The sequence below is a fragment of the Microcaecilia unicolor genome, chromosome 2 (assembly GCF_901765095.1).
Source record: "Microcaecilia unicolor chromosome 2, aMicUni1.1, whole genome shotgun sequence".
In the NCBI taxonomy this organism is placed as follows: domain Eukaryota; kingdom Metazoa; phylum Chordata; class Amphibia; order Gymnophiona; family Siphonopidae; genus Microcaecilia; species Microcaecilia unicolor.
In genome coordinates, this window is record NC_044032.1 from 659,597,904 (window position 1) to 659,613,412 (window position 15,509).

The 15,509-nt window shown below is 45.2% G+C and overlaps 1 protein-coding gene across 1 annotated transcript in view; it reads left to right on the top strand.

Annotated features, from left to right (window-relative positions):
• The window catches only part of PRSS12 (serine protease 12), an 80,970-nt gene extending 74,572 nt beyond the window's left edge, over positions 1–6,398 (top strand). The window contains exons 10-11 of the mRNA XM_030192722.1: positions 1,110–1,390; positions 5,734–6,398. Coding sequence (XP_030048582.1) covers positions 1,110–1,390; positions 5,734–6,041 — 589 coding nt within the window. The 3' untranslated portion in view covers positions 6,042–6,398. The remainder of the gene's footprint in view (positions 1–1,109; positions 1,391–5,733) is intronic.
• Positions 6,399–15,509: the final 9,111 nt, after the last annotated feature.

Below are 15,509 nucleotides of genomic sequence, written 5' to 3' on the forward strand. Positions count from 1 at the left end.
ATCGTACCCCATGCGGATTATTAAAGGATTGCCGAGAGTGCATAGGATTAGTATTTCTCCTGTCTTTGAGGATTAGTCGTTACTGACCAATACATCCAACTTTTAGCCCTGGATGTTTTTGCTTTGCTCCATTATGGCAGAAAGATGTCCAAGTTGTGGGACTGCCCAAATCCCACCTCCAACACACTTCCTTGTGATTTGGACACACTGCAGACGAACTGCATAGAAAAAGTCTTAAGAATTTGTTTCGAAAATAGCGATTTGGATGTTTTTGAAAGAAAAACATCCATTTTTGAGCATTTTTCTGTTTTGAAAATGAGTCCCTTAATCATGTATCGATAACAAACGTGACTATATAATAAAACCACTCTTCAGACTATTGGGCATGATGTTGTGACATTAGTGACAAACTGCCGACTGCCTTCTGATGCCGGTGTTTAGTCATGAAGGAGTGTAACCTGTATGGAGTGGTGGATGCAGCTGTGGCTGCCTTGTTGGGCAACTGGATGTACTGTGGAGATATTTATTTGCCATCATTTACTGTGCTTATTGTGTTTATAATAAACAATTCCAAACAGGCCTTTTATGTTGGTTGGTTGCAGCCTACTTGGAGTTGGTAGACCTATTTATACATTGCTTGAATTTTGATTTTCACTCCTCAGGACTTCATTGTTTTTGAAGGTCCCTAATCTCTTATTTGGCCTGTTTGACTTGCGTAGATAGTCAGCTTTGTCTAAGGATTATCTCTTACTTGTTGATGTACAGTGCTTCTTACGTCTAGTCGCTCTGTAGAACTAAGAAGTAGTAGTAGAGTGGTTAAGTAGAAGATTCACCTTCCTGTGGTGTGATGAGAGATGCCTCTGCTTCCTGTTTTAAGTGTGAAGGTGAAGGATTATCACTCTTATTTTGGGTATTCTGCCTCTTGTTTTGGGCATGATGTTGGAAGACTCTTGCTTTCTGTTTTGGGTATTTCAGTTGAATTATCTTCTTCCTATTTTTGCTGTGATGACAGAGGCCTTTGCTTCATGTTTTGAGTGTAATGGCATAAGAGCCTTTCTCCTGTTGTGGTTGACATGCCAAAGGACTGAGATGTGTTTTGTTTTTCTCAGGTACGGTAAGAACTCTCAAAGCTATGTTGTGCGGGTTGGAGATTATCACACGCTTGTGCCTGAAGATTATGAGGAGGACATTGGGGTTGAGCAGATTGTGATACACAAGGAATATCAACCCAATGGAAGTGACTACGACATTGCCTTGGTGAGACTGCGTGGGCCAGAGGAGCATTGTACCCAGTTCAGCTCTCATGTCTTACCAGTTTGCCTACCCTTTAAGAGAGAGCGGCCACAGAAAATCTCCTCAAACTGTTACATCACTGGTTGGGGTGACACAGGTAAGAGCATGGCACAGGGTAACAGGATGCACTACTATCACATATGTCTCTGTGTTAGGCACAAGCAAGGAAGCAGGGCAATTCTATAACTGGGCACTACACACTCTTCGGTAACGGAGCATGTAAGTGCTTAAATGCGTAACCTCAAGGGGGGTGATCACACGGGTGAAGCTTGGGCATATTTCCCACTTACATGTGTAACTTATAGAATACTGTAAGTTATACACATAGCTTGTAGCACGTGAGCGTTACATTTAGTACTGTAGTTGCTCCTGTTCTGCTCAAAGATTCTAGAAGGATCAAAGTCATCAGGAATAAGTTGAGCCAGTCCTGGTCTTATTCCATTGCATCCATGGTGTTGGAGGCCTGTTCTTATCAGAGAAACTAACTGCAACTGCAATTCCACTGATACGTTGAGGTAAACTCTTTTGGAGTTCACCATGGTGGTTTGATGTTCAGTTACAGTTTTGCAATACTGCATAATGATGTTTTGTCTGTTTAGTTTTTATCTTCAAGAGCTTCTTTTGTTTTGGACCCCTGAGGTAGGCACTGTTGCGCCGAAACATGGCCTGTGTCGGGTCTTGAAGAATAAAGGATTCTCATTTGTCACTGTCTTGAAGACCCAGTTGTGCCTTTTTTCTTTTGTTCCTTGTGTTTTTGTACTCCTGAACCCTCTCTTCTGTCTCTTTATGAGGCAAATCCAGTACCAGCACTGATACCTGCATGTTCTGTACAGAGGTTGGGACATAAGAACATAAGAGTAGCCATACTGGGTCAGACCAATGGTCCATCTAGCCCAGTATCCTATTTCCTACAGTGGCCAACCCAGGTCACAAGTACCTGGCAGAAACCCAATTAATAGCACCATTCCATGCTACCAATCCCAGGACAAGCAGTGGCTTCCCCCATGTCCATCTCAGTAACAGACAATGGACTTTTCCTCCAGGAACTTGTCCAAACCTTTTTTAAAATAATCTGTTATCACTAAATGATACCTAACTTCCCAACTTATATTACTACTTAACTTAACGTGTTTTATTCTCAGTTTCTATTAATTGAAAGGTACTGTTAGAAACACTGAAGTATTTTCCTCCATATAAATTTTCAATTAATAGAAACAGAGAATAAAACAAGATAAGTTAAGCAGTAATATAAGTAATATAAGACAACACCCTAGGAGTGGCCTAGTGGTTAGGGTGGTGGACTTTGGTCATGAGGAACTGAGTTGGATTCCCACTTCAGGCACAGGCAGCTCCTTGTGACTCTGGGCAAGTCACTTAACCCTCTGTTGCCCCATGTAAGCCACATTGAGCCTGCCATGAGTGGGAAAGCGCAGGGTACAAATGTAACAAAAATAAAATAGATAATATTGGAGATTCTACATGGAATGTTGCTACTATTGGAGATTCTATGTGGAATGTTGCTACTATTGGAGATTCTACGTGGAATGTTGCTACTATTTGTAGATTCTACATGGAATGTTGCTATTCCACTAGCAACATTCCATGTAGAAGGCTGCGCAGGCTTCTGTTTCTGTGAGTCTGACGTCCTGCACGTACGTGCAGGACGTCAGACTCACAGAAGCAGAAGCCTGCGCGGCCACATTGGTGATCTGCAAGGGCCGACTTCTACATGGAATGTTGCTAGTGGGACTCTGGGCAAGTCACTTAACCCTCCATTGCCCCATGTAAGCCACATTGAGCCTGCCATGAGTGGGAAAGCGCAGGGTACAAATGTAACAAAAATAAAATAGATACTATTGGAGATTCTACATGGAATGTTGCTACTATTGGAGATTCTACATGGAATGTTGCTATTCCACTAGCAACATTCCATGTAGAAGGCTGCGCAGGCTTCTGTTTCTGTGAGTCTGACGTCCTGCACGTATGTGCAGGACGTCAGACTCACAGAAGCAGAAGCCTGCGCGGCCACATTGGTGATCTGCAAGGGCCGACTTCTACATGGAATGTTGCTAGTGGGACTCTGGGCAAGTCACTTAACCCTCCATTGCCCCATGTAAGCCACATTGAGCCTGCCATGAGTGGGAAAGCGCAGGGTACAAATGTAACAAAAATAAAATAGATACTATTGGAGATTCTACATGGAATGTTGCTACTATTTGTAGATTCTACATGGAATGTTGCTACTATTGGAGATTCTACACGGAATGTTGCTACTATTGAGATTCTGTTGCTACTATTTAAGGTTCTACATGGAATGTTGCTACTGTTGGAGATTCTACATGGAATGTTGCTACTATTGGAGATTCTGTTGCTACTATTGGAGATTCTACATGGAATGTTGCTATTCCACTAGCAACATTCCATGTAGAATCTCAAATAGTAGCAACAGTGGAGGAGTGGCCTAGTGGTTAGGGTGGTGGACTTTGGTCATGAGGAACTGAGTTCGATTCCCACTTCAGGCACAGGCAGCTCCTTGTGACTCTGGGCAAGTTACTTAACCCTCCATTGCCCCAGGTACAAATAAGTACCTGTATACAATATGTAAGCCGCATTGAGCCTGCCATGAGTGGGAAAGCACGGGGTACAAATGTAAAAAAAAAAAAAAAAATCCTCCCCGTCTCATCTGCCCACAACCTCAGAGTCATCTTCGACTCCTCCCTCTCCTTCTCTGCCCATATCCAGCAGACACAATTTGATCCACTCTACCAGAAGCACTGCAACTACCCATGAAACTGAATAGAAGCCAAAGCGTGGAAGGACTGGAGGCAGGGCTTTAAATAGGACAGGAATTAAGCCCCAACATGCACAGCTGTCTTCAAGATGGCTGCCCCCAAGCCCAAATATGGGCTTCCATCCTGAGGCTGCCCAGCTCCAAGATGGTCGCCCCATCCTAAGGCGCCCACCTCTGAGATGGCTGCCCTATCCTGGAGATGCCCAAATCCAAGATGGCCGCCGTACCCTCAGATGCCCATACCTTGCGTAAACAGGGAACATGACAGAGCCCGTCCTTTCGGAACAGTCTCCCCCTTTCCCAGAATGTTGCCCAGTTCCTAACAAATTTAAATCCCTCATCCCTGTACCATCGTCTCAACAACGCATTGAGACTTCGGAGCTGTGCCTGCCTTTTCGGTCCTGCGTGTGAAATGGGGAGCATTTCTGAAAATGCTACCCTGGAGGATCTGGACTTCAGCTTCCTACCTAACTTATCAAGGGCCTTGTTAAGGCAATTTTTGGACATGGAGCTAAATTTGGTTTGAAAATGGCAAAAATCTGGTAAGACTCGGGTAGTCAAAACTCATTGTTTGTTATTACGGTGGTTGTTACATTCTCTGCTGTCAATTGAAATGTTCTATTACATATTGTGTTGACATTGTAAGTAGTATACTATGCCATACTTTGTATCAGGGGCATAGCCAGACCTCGGCGGGAGGGGGGGTCCAGAGCCAGAAGTGGGGGGGCACAGTTTAGCCTGCTGCCGACCCGTCACTCCCGCTGCCAGGTACCTTTGCTGGCGGGGGTCCCCAATCCCCGCCAGCTGAAGTCTTCTTCAGCGCTGGTCTCCGGTGCGTTCGCTGATCTGTTTCTGTGAGTCCTGACTCCTGACGTCTGGCGCTGAAGAAGACTTCGGCTGGCAGAGGTTGAGGACCCCCACCAGCAAAGGTACCTGGCGGCAGTGGGGGGGGGGGGGGGGGGTCGAAAGTAGAGGGGGCCAGGGCTAAATCTGTGGGGGCCCACACCCCCGTGGTCCCACCTAGCTACGCTTCTGCTTTGTCTTGTTATTTGAATATTTTACTTCTGTGATTGTCTGTTGCTTATGTTTGATTTCTTCTTACTGTACACAACCTTGAGTGAATTCCTTCAAAGGGCAGGTAAATAAATCCTAATTTATTTATTTTATTGCATTTGTATCCCACATTTTCCCACCTATTTGCAGGCTCAATAGATAGATAACGTACCTTGTACTGGGCTTGCATGCTCCCTACATTCTGCACAGTCACACTGTGAGGGCTCAGCAGCTCCCTATAGTGTCTGCTTTCTCTGGACAATGGTGATCATTCCCTGAACTGTAACTGCAGATACCCTGTAGCACATATTACTAACTTCATGGTATCTCCATGCTTCCTAGAAAGGAAGTCATGTGTGCACCCTCCCTACACGGGATGTATGCTACCTAGAGTAGGTTCCATGCTTCCTACAGCTGCTGCTACTCCCTTCACTATATGTGAATGCTGCAAATTGTGGGGGGTCATATGTTGTAATCTAACTGTACCCTGTATACAGTGGTTGCCTTGCCCTGTACTGTATTTGCCCATTTCATAGACTGTAGCGCGCTCTGTGCAGTGTCTGTCACTCTGTGCTAATTTGTCTCTTCCTCCATAGGTCGTGCCTATTCCCGTACGTTGCAGCAGGCTTCCATTACACTGTTGCCCAAGAGTTTGTGTGAGCAGCGCTACGGGGGACGATTCACAAACCGCATGATCTGTGCCGGAAGCGCACGGGAGCAGAAGCATGTGGACAGCTGTCAGGGAGATAGTGGAGGGCCTCTGGTGTGCCAGCGTCCCAGTGGGAGCTGGGTGCTGTATGGAGTAACCTCTTGGGGCTACGGATGTGGCATTAAGGATTCTCCAGGTGTTTACACCAAAGTCTCGGCGTTCCTGCCCTGGATAAAAACTGTGACTCAGCCGTGAGCAGCTTTGTAAGCCCAGGGACAGAATTTCAGATGTGTATCCTGTACTGCGTTTTCATATCAGACGTGCCAGTGTACACATAGAAGCAAAACGTGGTTGGGATACAGGCAGCTTGTGTGCATTAATCTTGGTGCTAAAACCATACACTTTGCAGTTATGACTCATGTTGCACTTTTCTGACTTTTGAATTAACTGGGGCAGGAGCCCTGGCTATAAACAAAAACCAAAACAGGAATGACACTCACACTGTGTCTGTGAGGCAGAGCATTAAATGATCTTACTTCTAATAGCTGAATACGAGTTGTGATCCTGTTCACTGATATCCCCAACTGGAAGCTGATGGTTGTTGCATGTAAAACTGTGAGGGAAAAATCAAGTACTCTGCTTACATCCAAGCAGGAGTGACCTGCACTTTTGAGAGATGAAGGAACCTGCTGCTCCATACTGAGAGCGGTTTCACAGATCCACACTAAATGTGGGTCTCATTTTCTTGATTTATAGTCTGTATGGAAAAGAAATTATTACTCTTTAAATGATGAGGTGATATTCTCTGAGAATACAGATACACAACCTAGAGAGAGAGAGAGACAGGAGTAAGGTGAGCCCTGACCCATGCAGAAATGAGCAGTTATCACAGTGCACCTCGATTCAGGCGAGACTGAGTTGGGAGCATAGTGACTCTCATCCCAGCTGGAAATGAACAAAAACACAGCACGCCCTGACCAAGGCAGGATTAAGCTGGCCTCATACCAAGTACATATGAACAGATAGCATGGCAAGCTTTGAGGGGATGGGACTTGATATATTGCCATTCTGTGGTTGCAAATCAAAGTGGTTTACATATTATATGCAGCTACTGATTTTGTACCTGGGGCAATGGAGGGTAAAGTTTATCAATTTGATATACCGCCTCTTTCAAAGGACAAATGAGGCAGTTTATTTGTTCTGTATAGTGTACCTGAGGCAATGGAGGGCTAAGTGACTTGCCCAGGGTCACACGGAGGTTGCAGTAGGAATCGAACCTGGCTCTCCAGGTCCGCAGTCCGTTGCACTAACCATCAGGCCACTCCTCCACTCCTTGCCCAGAGTCACAAGGCGCTGTAGTGGGAATCAAACCCAGGTTCTTAGGCCACTGCACTAACCATGAGGCCACTCCTCCACTCAAACAGGAACAAGCATACCACATAGCAGGAGCAGCCCCTAACTATATGGCACTGAGCAGGGAGTATGGCAGTCCATGACTGGACTTGATGAGGCCTTACCACACACTCTGTCCCAGCAGACTGAGCAGAAAGCTTGGCGGGCCAAGACTGAAGCAGACTTAAATGAGTAGGGAGCATGGCAGTCCATGAACTAAGCAGGATGGTCTAGAGAAGGTACTGAGCACTGACCCAGGGTATCTGACCAGAGCATATCATGAGGACTGAGCCAAGTGAGCTAGCTGTCACCCAGAAGGTACTCATTACAAAGCACAGTGAGGCTGGACACAGGTAGGAATGAGACCATGGTAAGCACCAGCTCAAATAAGAGTGGCAGAGCCTGATGCAGGTGGGATTGAGTAAAGACCATGGTGAACCTCAACTCAAATGAGAGCAGCCAGAGAGTGGCAAAGCCTGATGCAGGTGGGATTGAGTAAAGACCATGGTGAACCTCAACTCAACTGAGAGCAGCCAGAGAGTGGCAGAGCCTGATGCAGGTGGGATTGAGTAAAGACCATGATGAACCTCAACTCAACTGAGAGCAGCCAGAGAGTGGCAGAGCCTGATGCAGGTGGGATTGAGTAAAGACCATGGTGAACCTCAACTCAACTGAGAGCAGCCAGAGAGTGGCAGAGCCTGATGCAGGTGGGATTGAGTAAAGACCATGGTGAACCTCAACTCAACTGAGAGCAGCCAGAGAGTGGCAGAGCCTGATGCAGGTGGGGCTGAGAAGGGAGCTTGGTGCACTCTGATCAAGATGAGACTGACCATAAAGCAGAAGACCTGTTGCAGGGAGAGCTGAGAAGACAGTATGGTGAGCTCTGACCGAGGTAGGACTGAGCAGATAATGGACAAGAAAATCTTTTCTTAGCAAATATGTCTTTGAAGCGTTACAGTTGTGAGCACTTGAACATGAGCAATTCATTCTATTTCTTTGGATTTAGCTCACGTCTTTTTCAGTTGTTGCTCAAAGTGAGTTACATTCAGGTATACTAGTTATTTCCCTGTCCCTGGCGGACTTACCAGTCTAACCCCTCTGTTTACTAAATTGTATTAGCAGCTGCCATTGCACTAATGGTGACACAGCCCGTTCACTCTGAATGGGCTGTGTCGGCATTGCTGCACAGTTTAGTAAACAGGGGGGTAAGTTTGTACCTGAGGCAAATGAGGTACATATCATCCCTCTCCTCAAGTCACTTCATTGGCTTCCGATCAGTTACTGCATTCAGTTCAAGCTTCTGCTACTAACCTACAAATGTACTCGATCTGCAGCCCCTCCTTACCTCTCAACCCTCATCTCCCCTTACGTTCCTACCCTTAACCTCTGCTCTCAGGACAAATCCCTCCTTTCAGTACCCTTCTCCACTACCGCCAACTCCAGGCTCCGCCCTTTCTGCCTCGCCTCACCACATGCGTGGAAAGGACTCCCTGAGCCCATACGCCAGGCCCCCTCCCTGCCCATCTTCAAATCATTGCTCAAATCCCACCTCTTCAATGTCGCCTTCGGCACCTAACCACTATACCTCTATTCAGGAAATGTAGACTACCCCAACTTGACATTTTGTCCTTTAGATTGTAAGCTCGTTTGAGCAGGGACTGTCCTTCTTTGTTAACTTGTACAGCGCTGCGTAACCCTAGTAGCACTCTAGAAATGTTAAGTAGTAGTAGTAGGTTAAGTGACTTGCCCAAGGTCACAAGGAGCAGCAGGCTTTGAATTGGGGTTCCCTGGATGTTAGCCCAGTGCTCTAACCACTGGGCTACTCCTTTACTACTCTACTGTGAATTCAGGTGGAGAAATCACAGAGACACAGCTTACCTCTGTTATTGTAAACCGCTTCGATTGCTATGGTAAGGAAGCGGTATATCAAGTGTGAATAAAGCGTAAACTGTACCGTACTTGTCTGCTCTCACCCCAATGATCTTTTAATGGTCACTTTGATCATGTATGTGGTAAACATGGTTTTATGACTACACTTCAGCATATAAAAAACAACAAAGCAGTGGAATCAAATGCATTTATTGGAACAATGCCCGACGTGGCCACGTTTCGCCCTCAGGCTGCGTCAGGGGTACAAACTATCAAAAGTGTATATAAATATATCATATACACTAATAGTGGGATGAGAACCGTTATTCCAAAAATCTAGTTCCACTTATCTGCTACTTCCAACTGCACTGATATGCAGAGGGCAGAACTGTGTCCAGAGAGTTGTTAGGATCCATCTGTTTTTCTGGAGCAGAAGAGAGCTGTAGTCTCAATCTACACAATTCATCCATCCAGCGCCTTGTATAAACCTTAACACCTCTGTGCGTTTTTCAACATTCTGTTGCCTAAAAAATACAATTCAGAAGGCATTAAGGGGTCCTTTTACTAAGCTGCACCAAAAGGGGGCCTGCAACGGCGTCAGTGTGTGTTTACGCCGAGTGCTGAGGCCCCCTTCTACCGCAGTGGGTAAAAGGCTGTTTTTTTTTTTTTTTAAAGAAATAGCAGTGCGGCAAGTGAAGAAACCATTGAGGTGGTGGTAAGGGGCTCCCACGCTAACCCGGTGGTAACAGGGCAGATTACCACCAGGTAAACACCAGCGCTACAATAATACAAATATTTTTGGAATAGTAAAATAAAAGGGAAATAGGGGGGAGGGGAGGGGAGGTGGGGGGATAGGTAGGCATATGTAGGGGTAGAATGAGATTGATCAAACAAAACAAAGTTTGTAACTTTGGAAATGTTGTGTTTATTGAAGACGTTCTTTGAATAAAAATGATTTAAACAAAAATATTTTTGTAGCGCCGGAAATGGGGCACGCCGGGGGTGAACATTACCACTAGGCTGCTGCAGTAGCCCAGCAGTACTTCCAGTTTAGTGAGCGGTAAGCCTTGCCACGGCGTAGTAAAAGACCCCCTAAGGTAGGAATTTGTTTTACTGGTCAGCCTCCTCATCCTATAATTTTGCAGAATACCAGTGGTTACGTGGGTTAGTGTACACTTGCATGAATGTAAGGGCTTATCAGTATGCCTTAGTGAGTAAATGCAAGGGAGGAGCACAGGCACGTGGGTTACATCTGTAAGTTGCGTGCTGAAGTGCTGCATTGAGGCAAATGTATTTCCACCAGCCTTAGACCGGCAGAAGTAGCAGATGCATTGATTGTATTACAACAGCATCTTGGCTCTGATGCCATTTGTAGAACTGACGATCAACCTGCCTAAATTGTGGCAGCCAGTTACAAGAATTACCCCATCCCTTTTGGGCTTTGATCTGGTCCATTTTACAAAATATATTATCAATTTCTTCCCCACTATCTGCTAAATTGATCATATTTCTTTCTTTAGCACTTAATGAACTCTTAACCCCCGATATTCTCAACTAATATATATTTTAACTAGTAAAAAAAGGCCAGTTTCTGACACAAATAAAACGGGTGTTAGCAAGGTTTTCCTCGGAGTGTGTATGTTTGAGAGAGAGAGAGAGAGAGTGTGTGTGTGAGAGATGGGGTGTGTGTGTCATAGAGAGAATGAGAGAGAGACAGAGAGTGTGTGTGTGTGTGTGTGTGTGTGTGTTTGTGTGAGAGACAGAGTGTCTGTGTGTGTGTGATAGAGAGATAGAGTGTGATAGACAGGGAGTGTGTCAGAGAGACTGTATGTGAGAGACAGTGAGTGAGTGAGTGTGAGCCCCCGGACCCCCTCCCCACCTCCCTCTCCCCTGCCCCGCCTCCAGCCATCCATGTCCAGCGACCCTCCCTCCTTGCAGCTACCCATGTCCAGCGACCCTCCCCTCCCCCCCGGCGCCATCAAACCCCCTCGCCACCCGCAGCTGCCAGTGGTAACGGTGTCTGGTCGCTGCTGTTTCCCTTGTTGAGCAGCAGCGGCCGCTACAAAAAGAAAAGAAGCGATAAATGTTTTTAAACCCAGCCCAAATCATTCGCAAATGCCCGAGTCTTAAAACGCAGTCTCTGGAGCCGCTCTTCCGGGGTCTTACTCCAGGGGCAGTGACGAGGCGAGAGGAGGAGCAGCTGCAGAGACTGCATTGTAAGACTTGGGCAACAGGAGAAGCAGCAGCAGCCAGACAGCATTACTACTGGCATCTGCGGGTGGCAAGGGGGTTTGATGCGCCGGGGGGGGGGGGGGGGGTGTTTGATGTGCCGGGGGGGGGGGATTGGGTGATGCACTGAGGGGGGGGGGGGGGTTCTGTGGTGCCATGCTTGTAGTTGATTCCCAGGCAGGGGGAGGAGTAGGGAAACACGTATTTCCCTACTCCTCCCCCTGCCTGGGAATCAGCTGTTAGTGACGTCATCCTAGCTACGGAGCCTAGCTCAGCAACTCCAGGAGCTACGGACACAGGCAGTCCCACATTAGAACGTTGGTGGTGAGAATTATTATATAGGATTGGACTCACTCTCCACCTGATATTGCATAATTGGAAAAATGCTGATTACTTAAATATCACATTTTGGTGCAACAGTCCTGCTGACTCATGAATATTAATGTAAAGCAGCTGAATTTTCTAATCGAATGGCAGTGATTAATAAAATTTGGTCAGCTGTGACCCAAAACTCACACTCTCATTAGCACTCCAGGTTTTTTCTTCTTTTACATATACAACATCATGAAATGTAATTCTATATTATAAAACACATCCACAGTTATTTCTGAGCATTCAGACTTGTATTATTATTTTTACAATGGGTTATGTATTGTTATGCTTATATAACAATTTTCTTATTGTAAATTTTGATATTATAACATTTTTTCCCACACCCCATGGACTATTATTGAGGTTTTTTTAAAGCCATCTGTAAACGTTGTTCTGTTTTCTACTGTAAAACTACAATAAAATATTTGAACTGATTTCCTTCCCCCAATCTCTGCCTTTGAATAACTATCGCAGAGGTCTCAGCAGCTCCATGTTCAACATGCTTCAAATTCACTTCATACAATATAAATAGCTTGATTTTGCATCCAAGAGTGTTTGAATCAGCTGTGCAAATGGGTTTAGCACACAATGTCCTTTTGCCACATCATTGATCTTTCTCCCTTGCAAAGCTTTTCACTTTGGGTGTAAATCAGAGCTGGGGGGGGGGAGGGGCTCATCTACATGCCACATTTTAAGGGGGTCAGCCCTTCGGTGGGGGACAGGACTTCGGAATCAACTCTGGAGATAAAATATTTCAACTATAAAGGTGATCCTTTTCAGGAAGGTATTAGCCTGGCTTCCTAATACCCTCAAGTCCAATATTGGTCACGTTTCTCCCAGCTGCCATTTTTAAATTTAGATGGGACGTTATCAACCTGGATTACTATTAAGATGTGTTATTTTACTGTTGCATAAAATGGGATCTGTGATCAAATAGCAGAGTTAGTGGTACGATAACACATCTTAATGGTAGCCCATGTTGATACAACCAAAAAACAGAAGAGCTGGAACCCTTGTAGCCACAGAGACAAGTCAATCAGAACAAGGGTGATGAAAGAAAGGGGGTTACACCAGACAATGTACATCCACTGACCAGAGCTCAAGCGCTTCAGAAGAAAATCATAAGGACTAACCTTCGTTATAAATATCAAACTCATCAGCAGACATCCAATCTGAGAGACTCCTGAGGAAGACCTTGTGGGCCAAAGCACGGCTCGTGTTGAGTCCTGGATGTTCAATAAAGGTGCAAGTTTGTACATTTTCTGGTGTCCCTCCCCTTTTCTTTCGTTGCCCTTGTTGTGATTGACTTGGTCAGGATCTTTTATGCCATTATTTTCATCATTCATATTTCCTTACAGCCGAGCAGGGTCATAACATCTTGTACATGGGCCTCCTATCCCTCTCCTTTCTTACTGCTGCAGCTTTCTTGCACCACGGTCCACTAGATGTTCAAAGGTCCCACCCTCCCCTTCACAGACGGGGGGTGGGGGGGTAATGGAAGCAAGGAAGGAGCTGACGCTCTGCATGGGGCACCTATTTCACTCATCTCACCCTTGTTACACCACTGCCATGAAGACACTGTTCTAATATCTACAGCTAGCTGACAGTATTATAATCCCCTCTTCTTCAGGATTAAATTGAATTACTACTCCACATTTCATGTTTGCAGTCAGTTCACTTTTTCATATAGAAACTGATTTCTCTAGTTTGTGTTCTGACCCTCAGCGTGCCACAGATGGTTACATTCTTTGGATATTAAGAAAAGTCCATACGTTTTATTTGGAAGCTGCCAAAGACTATCATGAAACAGAAGAGTTATTAGTGTCATATGGTCTGGGCAGGAAATTATTACTTGTGTCCAAAGCTACTATTCCAGATGGGTGAAGTGTTATGTTTCAGAGGCTTACAAGGCCATGCGTAAAGTTCATCGTTTTGATGAACACACTAGAACAGTTTATTACCCTCAGCAGAGAAACTCAAGACCCAGTCGAGCAGGATTGCAAAGCAGAGGTTTTAAGAAGTTCAAAAATGTACTTGCAGGAGGAAAAGAGTAAAAGGGGAAATTGAAGAGACACATTTTTCAAAATCCGACAGATTTCTTTACAAGGAAACAGAGAAAATGACAGCAGCTCAACACCGTATGGTCTGTCTGTCTGCCCATCCATGCTAAGCAATAAACTCTAAAAAAACTTACCTCTCCCTTAGAGATCCTCTGTATTTGCCTCATGCGTTCTTGTGTACCACAGCTCATCAGTAGCTGGAGCGGAGCTGAGGGTCAGACCGGAAGCAGGTACATGATCAATTTGTAGTGCCTGTGGCCAAAAATACTCTCCTTCCCTCTTACTATAAATGATTCCCCTGCTAGTTAGTGAGTTTACAGTAGTAACAGTAATAATGCTGGGCACAGAAAACAAGCAAAAGCAAAAAAAAAAAAGGTACTGGAGACCAGAGTAGTTTTAAGATAAAGCAAAGTTACTCACCTGTAGCAGATGTTCTCAGAGGTTAGCAGGACACAAATACCTGGCAAGATCCCAGAAAAGTACAAAACATTTTATACTGCTTATCCTAGAAATAGTGGATTTTCCCCAAGTCCATTTAATAATGGTCTATGGACGTTTCCTTTAGGAAGCCATCCAAACCTTTTTTAAAACTCCGTTAAGCTAACTGCCTTTACCACATTCTCTGGCAACAAATTCCAGAGTTTAATTACGTTTTAATTCATTTCTGCATTTTTAAACAGAACACAGAGGCCACGTGGGTCAGGGCCTAGGTATGACAGACACTAGTTATTGGGGGGAGGGGGGTGGTTAGTCCCAGAAATGACGCTGTTGAACCTAGAAAACCGTTTAAAACCACTGGGCATTTTCTGTGACATTCAGGGAAAAATAGCCAACGTGAAAAGAAACAGCTCAATTATGATTAAAATGTTAAAAAATCTCTTCAGGGAGAGAAGAGCTACCCTGGCTGGTACTCGGGCCGAAGTGGCCTCAGGGGCTGCAGTAAAAAAATAAGGAAACAAAGTTGCTGAACACTAATAAAGGGGCAAAGAGAAGATACTGAGAAAAAGGAAACAATGAAGAAAACACCCATAGCGAAGGGAGGGCACCTTGAAAAAAGAAAAATAAACGTAGCACTGAGGAAAGCTGACTGAAAATGAGCCGTTTCATGAAAAACAAATCCTGGTCTTGCACGCTCACGTTAGGAAGGAAGGCACTTGGGCATGTGCAGTCCGATGACAGAACGCTAGGTACTGTCTGCACTGGGCTTCATTGGATAGGCCTTGTTTGTCCTCAGAGAAAATGTCGCTTTCATTGCCAAGACAAGTTGCCCACAGTATTAAGATAAACGGATCATAACACTTCATAAAAGAAACATTAGAAGGACTCCTTGAGGGATTTCACTCACTTCCAACTCCAGCATCTTTCAAACGTTTAGTACGGGGAAGGAGGACTTGGGAAAAATCCACTGCTTGTTCCTGGGATAAGCAGCATATAATCTTCTTTCAGTCTCTTGCCAGGATTGGCCACTGTTGGAAGCAGGATGCTAGGCTAGATGGACTATTGGAGTGGAGGAGTGGCCTAGTAGTTAGAGTGGTGGACTTTGGTCCTGAGGAACTGAGTTCGATTCCTGGCACAGGCAGCTCCTTGTGACTCTGGGCAAGTCACTTAACCCTCCATTGCCCCATGTAAGCCGCATTGAGCCTGCCATGAGTGGGAAAGCGCAGGGTACAAATGTAACAAAAATAAAATAGATACTATTGGAGATTCTACATGGAATGTTGCTATTCCACTAGCAACATTCCATGTAAAAGGCTGCGCAGGCTTCTGTTTCTGTGAGTCTGACGTCCTGCACGTACGTGCA